Source organism: Leucoraja erinacea, unplaced genomic scaffold, assembly GCF_028641065.1.
Source record: "Leucoraja erinacea ecotype New England unplaced genomic scaffold, Leri_hhj_1 Leri_57S, whole genome shotgun sequence".
Classification (NCBI taxonomy): Eukaryota; Metazoa; Chordata; class Chondrichthyes; order Rajiformes; family Rajidae; genus Leucoraja; species Leucoraja erinaceus.
In genome coordinates, this window is record NW_026576487.1 from 344,535 (window position 1) to 357,500 (window position 12,966).

Genomic DNA, 12,966 nt, shown 5'->3' on the forward strand with positions numbered 1-12,966 from the left:
GCTATATAAATAAAGATTATTATTATTATTATTATAAGACTTTTTGCCTTCAAGCACAGTGAGGAGGTATTTGGAGATTCACTGTGATGGATGTTTGTGTGGAATTGTGTTAATTGTGTTTTGTTTTTTTTGCTGTTATGACTGCAGGAACGAAATTTCGTTTGAACCCAAGGTTTAATTGACAATAAACGACATTCCGATTCTCCTGCCTTCATCCCATAAACCTTGACACCCGTCCCAATCAAGAATTTGTCTATCTCTGCCTTTAAAAATATCCACTGACTTGGCGTCTGTGGCAATGAGTTCCACAGATTCACCACCCTCTGACGGCAGAAGTTCCTCCTCACCTCCTTTCGCTTGTGTACTATGTTTGCATATTCTGTTGTGCTGCAGCAAGTAAGAATTTCAATGTTCTATCTGGGACACATGACAATAAAACACTCTTGACCCTACCTATGCAGGAAGGAACTGCAGATGGCAACTTTGTAAAGGCCCTTTATGGGGCGACTGTTCGCATATCATGGCACGGTATGAAAGCAAAGGATTTCACTGCGACTTGTCACGTGACACTTAAGGGCCTGTACCACGTACGCGACCTTTTCGGCGGCTGACGGCAACTGTCATAAGTCGCCGAATATTCTCCACATGTTGAAAATTCAAGTACAAGTTTCAAGTTTCCATATATTGTCACGTGCGCCGATTGGTACAGTGAAATTTGCAGCCATACGAATAAAAAAAAAGAACCCAACACACGATAGACTTGAACAGAAACATCCCCAAAAGACAAATACTGACTGAATATATTGATGGTCGCTGGTAAAAAAGCTCTCACAAAGAAATGGTTATCACAGGAGATCGGCATCACAATGGACATTTATAAAATGGAGAAAATAACAGCCTATGAGGCGTTACATAGTTAACCCAATTTTCCCAGCGGGACACAAATAAATCCAATTTAAAGTTAAAGCCTGTCCCACGGTACGAGTTCATTCCAAGAGCTCTCCAGAGTTTGCCATGATCCGAACTCGGTGATTTACGGTAATGGACGTTCGTCGGTACTCGGGGCTCTTGTGGACATTTTTCAACATGTTGAAAAATCTTCATGAGTCTTCCCGAGCTTACCTGCCGTTAGCGAGTCTTCCCGAGTACCTGCCGTTAGCGTTACGAGCCGCTAAGAGACGTCCCCGAGCTCAGTTACGAGCCGCTAAGAGACTTCCCCGAGCTCCGACGTACCCGCTACGTTCATTCTCCGTGCTTACCGCGAGTTTGATTTTTTTTTAAACTCGGGAGAGCTGTTGGAATAAACTCGTACAGTGGGATAGGGCTTTAACTTTAAATTGGATTTATTTGTGTCCCGCTGGGAAAATTGGGTTAACTATGTAACACCTCATAGGCCAGACTTTATTTTTTACAAATTTTTGATTATATGGTAAAGAAAGGATCACTTCCTAAGTGTTTGTAGTTTTTACTGTGTTCTTGTTTCTATATCTGTTTTGTACAAATCTCAAAAAGAGGCAATTCAAGACAAACAAAGCTGGATGATCTATACATATTGTATTGTACCTGAAACCCGTTTTATGGAAATGTGTTTGTTGTGGAATGCCAATAAAAGAGTATATTAAAATAAATAACATAAATATCCCCACACAGCGGTGACCAGAAAGACGCTACGACTCTTTGGGTGACTAGGAGACCTCTCTGACGTCATGCCCCCGGTGATGTCGCCAGAGGTCGCCTATATGGTCGTGAGAGGTCTCCTAATCACCCAGAGTCGTAATGTCCTTGTGGTCGCTGCTGAATTTGCAACATGTTGAACATTTCCGTCGACCTATGACGGGTGCCGGCAGTCGCCAAAAAGATCATGCAAGTGGGACAGGCCCTTAAAGTACTCTATTCAATTCAAAAGGGCAATGACTGTACTGAGCAGTCCTTGCAGCCGAGGAGTCCACAAGCCCGACTGAAACACAGTCACAAAAAGACACACACACACCAGCACTTACCCCAGTGGATGTTGTGACCCGTGTACTCCGACCAGCCTCGCCCAAACCTGCCATCACCTGCTGCACCGATTGCTGCAACAACACGGAAAGGAAAGGTCCGTTACAGTTCAGTTCGTTGCCACTGCGCAAAGTACTATTGATATAGAGCCATTATATATCATAACAAGCACTTTAATCGGAATACATCCAGAGACCATCGACATGAGTACCGTCGGCTCGAAATCGTACGGTGAACTGCCTAACCAACATGGATGCCCGCATGCCACTACGTGGTGGTGGTGTGCAAACCTGACATGGATTATGGATCATGTCTAAGAAAGAACTGCAGATGCTGGAATAATCAAAGGTAGATAAAGCTCCTCTTATTCGTCGCCTTCCCCCCCCCCCCCCCCCCAATCAAAAATCTTCTAACCCACCATTCTATCTCCAGGACCCTCAGGTCGGCCGACTTGGGGCCACTGACTATCCCGTGGCCGAGGTTTAAGCTCAGGGATGACCGCGCCTTTGCGGTTGCAGCACCTAAACTGTGGCTCAGCATCCCGCTCCTCATCAGAACTGCCCCCAACATCGACTCCTTTAAGTCACGACTCAAAACCTATTTCTACTCCCTAGCGTTTTTGAGCCCCTCTGTGTGGGCGCTGTAAACAGATTTATGCATGTTTTGTTAGGTCTGTCTACCACTGTATGTAATAAATTAGTACCTGCACTGATGTGAAGCGTTTTGGTCAACGCGAGTTGTTTTTAAATGCACTTTACAAATAAATGGATTATTATTATTATAAATGCTGGAGAAACTCAGCGGGACAGGCAGCATCTATGGAGCGAAGGAATAAGTGACATTTCTGGGTCGAGACCCTTCTTCAGACTGATGTGGGGTGGAGGGAGGGGGGCGGGAAGAAAAAAGAGAAGAGGCAGAGACAGTGGGCTGTGGGAGAGCTGCGACGGGGAGGGGAAGGAGGGAGAAAGCAGGGACTATCTGAAATTGGAGAAGTCAATGTTGGGGTGTAAACGGGATCAGGTCAATACATGATCACAATCGAGGTATTTACCGCGTATAGATACATGATAAGGGAATAATGTTTAGTGCAAGATAACGCAGGTAAGGTCCGATGAAAGATAGTTCGAGGGTCGCCAATGAGGTGCATGGTAGTTCAGCACTGTTCTCTGGTTTACTTTAGTTTATAGATAACAGGCCCTTCGGTCCACCGGGTCCGTGCCGACCAGCGATCCCCGCACATTAACACCATCCTACGCTACTAGGGCCAATTTTTATATTTAGCAAGCCAAATTAACCTGCAAACCTGTACGTCTTTGGAGTGTGGGAGGAAACCGAAGATCTCGGAGAAAACCCACGCAGGTCACGGGGAGAAGGTACAAACTCAGTAAGGACGGCAATATCTGTGTCCCACTTCAGTCCGTTCCTCCAAGCAATGTTAAGCATGTTCATTTTGTGATTCTGAGACACTATTTACTCTTGTGGTTGAGGCAGTGCAGCGTAGGTTCACGAGATTGATCCCTGGGATGGCAGAACTGTCATACGAGGAAAGATTGAAAAGACTGAGCTTGTATTCACTGGAGTTTAGAAGGATGAGGGGTAGGAACTTATCGAAACACATAGAATTATAAAAGGATGGACAAGCTAGATGCAGGAAAAATGTTCCCAATGTTGGGCGAGTCCAGAACCAGGGGCCACACAGTCTTAGAATAGAGGGGAGGCCATTTAAGACAGAGGTGAGTAAAAATTCACTATGAAATTCCCTGCCACAGATTTGGCAGTGGAGGTCAAACACTGGATGGTTTTAAGAGAGTTAGATAGAGCTCTAGGAGCTAGTGGAATCAAGTGATATGGGGAGAAGGCAGGCACGGGTTATTGATTGGGGACGATCAGCCATGATCACAATGAATGGTGGTGCTGGCTTGAAGGGCCAAATGGCCTCTTCCTGCACCTATTTTCTATATTTCTACTGTAACACTAATGTGAAGTGGGCCCAACAGGAAAGTCGCTTGTAGCAAACCCTCCCTTCTAGACAAGCGTTTAGGCTACACTTATGGAATCAGTCCTTTCATAGGTGCAGGAAGGAACTGCAGATGCTGGTCTGAACCAAAGACAGAATATAGTAGGCATAAATAAATACAGAACAGATCAGTGTGACCATGTACCATTGAATATATATACATATACACACACACATGAATAAATAAGCAGATAAAGATCAGATTTTTGTTTGAGTTGAGTTTAATATTCTGATGGCTGTTGGTAAGTAGCTATTCCTGAACCTGGATGTTGCAGATTTCAGGCTCCTGTACCTTCTACCTGAAGGTAGCGGGGAGATGAGTGTGTGGCCAGGATGGTGTGGGTCCTTGATGATGTTGCCAGCCTTTTTGAGGCAGCGACTGCCTCTTAGGGATAACAGAATCAAGGGATATGGGAGAAAGCAGGAACGGATTCCAAACACGTGCGGGTTTGTAGGTTAACTGGAGGTCGGCGGTCACGGTGGCACAGTGGTAGAGTTGCTGCCCCTTACAGTGCTTGCAGCGCCGGAGACCCGGGTTCGATCCCGACTATGGGTGCTGTCTGTGCGGAGTTTGCACCTTCTCCCCGTGACCTGCGTGGTTTTCCCCACGAGATCTTCAGTTTCTTCCCACGCTCCAAAGACGCCCAGATTTGTAGGTTAATTGGCTTGGTGTGAATGCAATTATCCCGAGTGTGTGTAGGATAGTGTTAATGTGCGGGGATCGCTGGTCGGACTCATAGAAACATAGCAACATAGGTGCAGGAGTAGGCTATTCGGCCCTTCAAGCCAGCACCGCCATTCAATATGATCAAAGCTGATCATCCAAAATCAGTACCCCGTTGCTGCTTTTTCCCATATCCCTTGATTCTGTTAGCCCTAAGAGCTAAATCTAACTCTCTCTTGAAAACATCCAGTGAATCGGCCTCCACTGCCTTCTCATCTCAGCCCTAGATGGCTGACCCCTTATTCTTAAACTGTGATACCTGGTTCTGGACTTCCCCAACATCGGGAACATTTTTCCTGCATCTACCCTGTCCAAATCCTAAGAATTGTATATGTTTCTATTAGATCCCCTCTCATCTAAATTCCAGTGAATACAAGCCCAGTCGACCCATTCTTTAATCATACGTCAGTCCCGCCATCCCGGGAATTAACCTAGTAAACCTACGCTGCACTCCCTCAACAGCAAAAATGTCCCTCCTCAAATTAGGAGACCAAAATTGTACACAATGCTCCAGGTGCGGTCTCACCAGGGCCCTGTGCAACTGCAGTAGGCCCTCTTTTCTCCTATACTCAAATCCTCTCGCTAACATGCCATTGGCTTTCTTCACTGCCTGCTGAACCTGCATGCTTACTATCAGTGACTGATGTACAAGCACACCCTGGTCTTGTTGCACCTCCCCTTCTCCTAATCTGACACCATTCAGATTATAATCTGCCTTCCTGTTTTTGCCACCAAAGTGGATAACCTCACATTCATCCACATTATACTGCAGCTGCCCACATCCAGGAAATCAGCAAAATCCAGGTTCAGGAACAGCGTCTTCCCCACAGCCATCAGGATATTAAACTCAACTTAAACAAAACTTTGATCATTAATAGCCAATTGCACTATCTGCTTATTTATGTGTGTATTCATGTATACCATATTCAATGGTATATGGACACACTGATCTGTTCTGTATTTATTTATGCCTACTATATTCTGTTGTGCTGAAGCAAAGCAAGAATTTCATTGTCCTATCTGAAACACATGACAATAAACTCTCTTGAATCTTGAATCTCTTGTCCAAGTCGCCCTGCAGCCTCATAGCACCCTCCTCGCCGCTCACACTGCCACCCAGCTTTATGTCATCCGTAAACTTAAAGGTGTTACATTTAATTCCCTTGTCTAAATCGTTAATATATATTGCATACAACTGGGGTTCCAGCACTGAGCCTTGCTGTACCACACTACACACTGCCTGCCATGCTGATTTCCTTCGTTCATAGATGCTGCTGCACCCGCTGAGTTTCTCCAGCTTTTTTGTGTACCTTTGATTTTCCAGCATCTGTAGTTCCTTCTTAAACAACATGCTGAAAAGGACACGAGGTTCGATCGCCCAGCGTGAGGGAGCTGTCACCCCCACCCCCCCGATGCGGGAGCTGATCGCCTCGACACGGAGGACCTAAACTCCGCCGGCTACAGGTCAAGATCGTCCCGTTAACGGAGGCTCGAGGCCCACGGCCGCGGAAGAACTAAGGGAAGAGACTTGAACTTCGCCTTATTTCGCCTTCCATCACAGTGTGGGAGTAAAGGCTCTGTCCCACTGTATGAGGTAATTCCAGAGTTCTCCCGAGTTTTCCCCCGATTCGAACTCGGAGAATGTACGTGGCGGGTACGTAGGAGCTCGTGGATGTCACGTAGCGGCTCGTAACGCTAACGGCAGGAACTCGGGAAACGCGGCAACTTGTGAAGTTTTTTCAACAGTGTGAAAATTGTCCACGATTAAATAAATACTCGTGATGAACTTACCACGAGTTTGATTTTTTTTTTTTTTTTTTTTTTAAACTTGGGAGAGCTCTTGGGTAAACTCGCATAGTGGGACAGGGGCTTCACTTTGGTGGATGTTCATGTTAAAATGTGTTTAAGTGATCTGTTGCTTTTGATTGTATGACTGACCTGGCCAATGAAATTCCTCGTATGTTGCAAAACATGCTTGCCGAATAAAGTGTGATTCTGATTATGTATGAAGAAAGACTTCCATATGAAGAAAGGACTTTCATATGAAGAAAGACTGCATAGACTCAGCTTGTACTCGCTGGAATTTAGAAGATTGAGGGGGAATCTTATAAAAACTTACAAAATTCTTAAGGGGTTGGGCAGGCTAGATGCAAGAAGATTGTTCCTGATGTTGGGGAAGTCCAGAACAAGGGGCTCCAGTTTAAGGATAAGGGCCTTAGGAAGTCTTTTAGGACTTTAACACAGAGAGTGGTGAATCTGTGGAATTCTCTGCCACAGAAGGGAGTTGAGGCCAGATCATTGGCTACATTTAAGAGGAAGTTAGATGTGGCCCTTGTGGCTAAAGGGATGAGGGGATATGGGGAGAAGGCAGGAACGGGATGATCAGCCATGATCACATTGAATGGTGGTGCAGGCTCGTAGGGCCGAATGGCCTACTCCTGCACCTATTTTCTATGTTTCTAACCAGTTCTCTATCCATGTCAATATCCTACCACTGATACCAAGCCAACTTTGCCCGCCACGGCCCAGATTGCCCCTCTTGTTCTCCACCACTGACCTGTATCTGCTGAGGATCGAGGAGGTTGACGGGCAAGTTGAAGGTGCCCACCATGACGTAGCTGTTGGCATTGCGGTCGTGGGGCCCGGCCGTTGCCCCCCGCGGGCCCACCGGGTGGGGCATGGAGGTGCCGGCGGAGGACGGGGCTCCGGCTGCGGGTTGCGTCTGCGGTGGCGCCCGCTCCACCAGGTGGATGACCTTGTGGTGCACGTCTGTGGGACGAGGAGGAAGGTGAGCGGTCACCGTTGACTCGGGGACCGGTAGTGCCGGCGCTCCACGTTTCACGTACCCGCCGGCGAGAGTCAGAAACCAACTGTCCAATGTGCTCATTTGTACAGTGGATCAACAGTGGAGGAGGGAGAGTTCCAAGTCGGTAGAAACCGTGCGGGGGGGGCTCCGAGGTGGGGACGGCGGGGAGGAGTTCCGAGGTGGGGACCGCGGGGGAGCTCCGCTGTGGGGACAGCGAGGAGGAGCTCCGAGGTGGGGACCGCTGGAAGGAGCTGCGATCTGGGGACTGTGCGGGGGAGCTCCGACCAGGGGACCGCGGGGAGGAGCTCCGAGGTGGAGACTGTGGAAGGAGCTCCGTGGTGGGGACTGTGGAAGGAGCTCCGTGGTGGGGACTGTGGAAGGAGCTCCGAGGTGGGGACTGTGCGGGGGAGCTCCGAGGTGGGGACTGTGCGGGGGAGCTCCGAGGTGGACACTGTGCGGGGGAGCTCCAAGCTCTAATTCAGAGACCGCAGGGGGGGCAGCCCTGAGATGGGAGACCACAGGGCGGAGGGGGCTCCAGTGCAGAGGAGAACTCCGAGGCATGGACGGCAGCGGTGGTGGGGGACCACTGGAGCTGCAACGCGAGATTAACACTTGCCATAATCTTTCAATTTCTTCTCATCTTGCAGCACCCGGCCCTGGTAAATCAGCCTCTGTTTGTCAGCGGGGATGTTCACCGAGCTGGAGATGTGGTCTTTGAATTCTTTGACTGTAAACTGAAAGGGAACAAGCATCAGTAACGCAAAAACGGGACGCCGGCGAATGAACGCATGGCCCTCGCAGGTCGACCACGACTGACAGCTACAATGAATAACATGTCCACATTGCATGCCCGTGGCTGAGAGTTCAGAAATTAGGCACAAATAGCTGGAGTAACTGTGCGGGTCAGGCAGTATCTCTGGAGGAAGGGAGTAGGAAGATTCGGCAGAGAGTCAGGACAGGAAGGTTCTGCAGAGTAGTGTGTTCGACCGAACGCACCATGGGAACTACACTCCCCCCCCGCCCCTGCTGGACCTATACACCAGTAGACAAATGCTGGAGTAATTCAGAGGGTGAGGCAGCATCTATGGAGAGAGGGAATGGGTGATGTTTCATGTCGTGACCGTTCTTTTTAATAATAATAATAACAATAATAATCTTTAATGTCATTGTACAAGAAAACAAAATTTTGTTGGAGCCGTCCTCTAGCTGCACAGGAATATGAGTATAAAAATATGTTTAAAACGTATTCAGACCCAATGCCAATAGATATCTCAGCTGTGAAAATTAATTCTAGCGTTCTGCACCATCTTAATCCACAGGCCTGGATAGAGTGGATGTGGAGAGGATGTTTCCACTAATGGGAGAGTCTAGGACCAGAGGCCAGAGCCTCACAATTAAGGGACGTTGCTTTTTAGGAAGGAGATGAGGAATTTCTTCAGTCAGAGGGCGGTGAATCTGTGGAATTCTTTGCCACAGACGGCTGTGGAGGCCACAAGTCAGTGGCTATTTTTAAGGCAGAGATAGATAGATTCTCGATTAGTGCGGGTGTCAGGGGTTATGGGGAAAAGGCAGGAGAATGGGGTTGAGAGGGAGAGATAGATCAGCCATGATCGAATGTCGACTTGATGGGCCTAATTCTGCTCGTATCCCTTATGAACATGAACAATAAGAGAGTGCATAAACATTACAGTTTTTACCAACGGCGAGATTGAGGGAACAGAGTGGACACTAACCTCTTCTTCGACTTCATAGGTACGACTCTGGGAGTCGAGCGTCTTCACAGTAACCTCGATCATGGCCATCTCTGGTTTTTACTTCTCTGCAAAACAAAATAAAGGGCTCAGAATGGAAAACAGCCCCTGTACAACCTGTCCATATTAAAATGTAATACGTTATTTTAAATGAGATCACTTGAGGTGACAGTCATGCTGTGTTGGGGTGCATAGGCTTGTGAAGAAATGAGCCGTCCCAAAACATCACCTATCCATGTTCTCCAGGGATGCCGCCTGACCTCCAGAGTTAGACTTTAAAGATACAGCGCAGAAACTTGCCCATCAGCCCACGCCGACCAGCGATCACCTCGTACACAGGCACTATCCTACACACCAAGAACACTTAGCCAATTAACCTACAAACCCGCATGTCTTTGGAGTGTGGGAGGAAACCATAGCACCCGGAAGAGACCCACGCGGTCACCGGGAGAAAGTACAAACCCCGTAGTCAGGACCGGACTCGGGTCTCTGGCGATGCGAGGCAGCAACTCTACCGCTGCGCCACCGTCCCACCCCAGCACTTTGTGTCTTTTCTTCAACCTGCATCTGCGGTTCCTTGTCTCTGCAAGCCAATTCTCTTCCCGATTCCCACAACCCCCAACTCTTGTGTTATCCAGAAATCGTCTATACTCCGTGACGGTGTTTCGTGTCTGAAGGAGGGTTCCAACCCAAAACGTCATCAATTCCTTTTCTCGAGGGAGAGAGAGATGCCGTCTGACCCGCCGATTCGCCCCAGATTTTTGTGACTGCCTGCCGGAGCGATGTGTGGTTAGCAGCGAGGCTGTGGGATCGCTCATGAAATGAAGCATGGTCTCGGCATCAAGTCATTTGTCTCAACAGAGATTACCTCTCACTTTTTTTACACTTCCAATGGTCGCAATCGCATTGTTCAAAATCATTTCCAATCGACCAACCACTTTCCTCCCAGGAATCAGCATATTCAGCCTCCTTCACGCTGCAGTGTGGCCTGGCTGCCAGCACCAGACACGAGTAAGCTATCATGTCACAAAGTGATTACGGATGAGGTCGGCTTTGCATCCAGAAGCAAAAACTGAACCAGTCGCTGCTGCTGCTTCTGTAAGTCAGAGTCATGCAGCAAAAGCAAACCAGGCCTTCCAGTCGCTTTCAGTTTTTGCCACGTGTACCGAGGTACAGTGAAAAGCCTATGATGCGTGCTAACCAGTCAGCAGAAATACAATACATGATTACAATCGTGCCATTTACAGTGCGTAGATACATTTTCACACAAAGGATGGTGGGTGTTTGGAACAAGCTGCTAGAGGAGGTAGTTAAGGCTGCGGCATGGATTGGACAGGTTTGGAGATATATGGGTCAATTGCAGGCGTGTGGGACTAGTGTAGCTGGGACATGTTGGCCAGTGTGGGCAAGTTGGCCCAAAGGGTCTGTTTCCACACTGTATCTCTCTATAACTAATGAGGGAAGGGGAGAGAGGGGAAGGGATAAGAGAAGAAGGGAAGAGGGAGGGAGAAAGAAAGAGAAAGAGAGGGAGAAAGGGGGGAGAGGAGAGGGAAGGAAAGAAAGGAAAGGGGAAAAGAGGGGAAGAAGAGAGAGGGGGGAAAAGGAAGGGAGGAGAAGGAGAGGAAGAAAGACGAGGATAGGAGAAGAAGAGGGAGGAGAAGAGAGAGAGGAAGAGAAAGAGAAGAGAAGAGGAGAGGGAGAGAGGGAAAGGAGGAGAGAGGGGGGAAAAAAGGAGGAGGGAGGAAAAGGGGGGAGAGAAAGAGGAGAGGAGGAGAAGGGAGGAGAGGGGAGAGGAGAAAAGGAGAGGGGGAGAGAGAAGGAGGAGAGAAGAGGAGAGGGAGGGAGAGGAAAAGAAGAGAAGAGGAGAGGGAGGAACAAAGAAAGAGAAAGGGGAAGGAAAAGGAGAGAGAGAAAAAAGAGGGAGAGGAGAGAAGGAAAAGGGGAAAAAAAGAGGAGAGGAGAGAAGAGAGAAGGGAGGGAGGAAGAGGAGGAGAGGGAGAAGAGAAAGGAGGGAGAAAGGAGAAAGAGGGGAAAAAAGAAGGGAAAGGGGAGAGGAGGAGGGAGAGGAGAGAAAGGGGAAGGAGAGGGAGAGGGAGAGGAGGAGAGAGGAAAAGAAGAGGGAGGGAGAGGGGAAAGAGGGAAAAAAAAGAAAAGAAGGAGAGACGAGGGGGGAGAGGGAGGGAGGGGGAGGAGGAAGGAAAAGAGGGAGAGAGGAGAGGAGAAAGGGGGAAGAGAAAGGGAGGAGGAGAGGAGGAGAGAGAGAAGAGGGAAGGAGAAGGGAAAGAGAAGAGGAGGGAAGAGGAAGGGGGAGAGAAGGGGGGGAGAGAAGGGGGGGAGAGGAGAAAGGAGAGAGGAGAGAAGAAGGAAGAAAAGAGGAGGAGGAGAGGGGAGGAGAGGAGGAGGAAGAAGAAGAGAGAAAGAAAGGGAAAGGGAGAGAAAGGAAAGAGGAAGAGGGAAGAGGAAAGGGAAAGGGGGGGAGAAGGGGAGAGAGAAAAGAGGAGGGGAGAGAGGGGAAAGAGGGGAAGGAGAAAGGGGGAGAAAGGGAGGAAAGAGAGGGAGAAAGAGAGGAGAGGGGGAGGAAGAGGAGAGGAAGGGAGGAAGAGGGGGGAGAGAGAAGGAAGGAAAAAAGAAAGAAAGAGAGGAGAGGAGAAGAGAGAAAGAAGGGGAGGAGAAAGAGAAGAGAGAGAGAGGGAAAAAGGGGGGAGAAGAGGAGAGGAGAGAAGAAGGGAGGGGAGGGAGAGGAAGAAAGAAGAAAGAGAAAGAAAGGAAGGAGAAGGAGAGAGAGGAAAAGAGGAGAAGGGGAGAGGAGAGGAGAGAGAGAGAGAGGGAGAGAGAGAGAGGAGAAAGAGAGAGAAAGGGGAAAAGGGGGGGAGAGAAGGAGAGGAGGGAGAGAGAGAAGAGGAGAGGAGGGAGGAAGGGAGAGAGGGAGAGGAGAGAGAGAGAAGGAGGAGAGAGGAGGGGAGAGAGAGAGGAGGGGACAGTGGGAGAGAGAGAGAGGAGGGGGGAAGAGAGAAGAGAGGAGAGGGAGTCCACGGGCTGGGGGAGAGGAGAGGAGAGGAGCGGAGAGGAGAGAGAGGAGGAGAGAGAGAGGAGAAGAGAGAGAGGAGAAGAGAGAGAGGATAGAGAGAGACACAGGGAGAAGAGAGAGAGAGATGGGGGGAGAAAGAGAGAGACAGAGAGAGAGGAGAGAGAGGGGGGAGAGGGGGGAGAGAGAAGAGAGGAGAGAGGGGAGAGAAGGGAGGGAGGAAGAGAGAAGAGGGAGAGAAGAGAGGGAGAGAGAGAGGGAGGGGAGGAAGGAAGAAGGGAAGGGAGGGGGGGAGGGAGAGAGAGAGGGAGGGAGAGAGAGAGAGGGAGGGAGGGGGGGAGAGAGAGAGAGGGGAGGAGGAAGAGAAAGGAGAGAGAGGGGAGGGGAGAGAGGGAAGGAGAGAGGAGGGAGGGAGAGAGAGAGGGGGAAGAGAGAGAGAGAAGGAGAGAGAGAGGGGGAGAGAGAGAAAGAGAGGAGAGAGGGAGAGAGAGAGAGAGAGAGAGAGAGAGGGAGAGAGAGAGGGGAGAGAGGAGAGAGAGAGGGAGAGGAGAGAGAGAGAGAGAGAGAGAGGGAGAGAGAGAGAGGATAGAGGGGAGAGAGAGAGAGGGGAGGGAGAGGAGGAGAAGGGGAGGGAGAGAGAGAGAG

The 12,966-nt window shown here is 49.2% G+C and overlaps 1 protein-coding gene across 5 annotated transcripts in view; it reads right to left on the reverse strand.

Annotated features, from left to right (window-relative positions):
- LOC129694200 (large proline-rich protein BAG6-like) overlaps positions 1-9,398 on the reverse strand; it is an 85,778-nt gene extending 76,380 nt beyond the window's left edge. For all 5 annotated transcript variants that reach the window (XM_055630916.1, XM_055630914.1, XM_055630913.1 and 2 more), the window contains exons 1-4: positions 9,279-9,398; positions 8,162-8,279; positions 7,297-7,508; positions 2,001-2,072 (exon numbers count right to left, since the gene is read on the reverse strand). In XM_055630916.1, coding sequence (XP_055486891.1) covers positions 2,001-2,072; positions 7,297-7,508; positions 8,162-8,279; positions 9,279-9,347 — 471 coding nt within the window. In that variant the 5' untranslated portion in view covers positions 9,348-9,398. The remainder of the gene's footprint in view (positions 1-2,000; positions 2,073-7,296; positions 7,509-8,161; positions 8,280-9,278) is intronic.
- Positions 9,399-12,966: the final 3,568 nt, after the last annotated feature.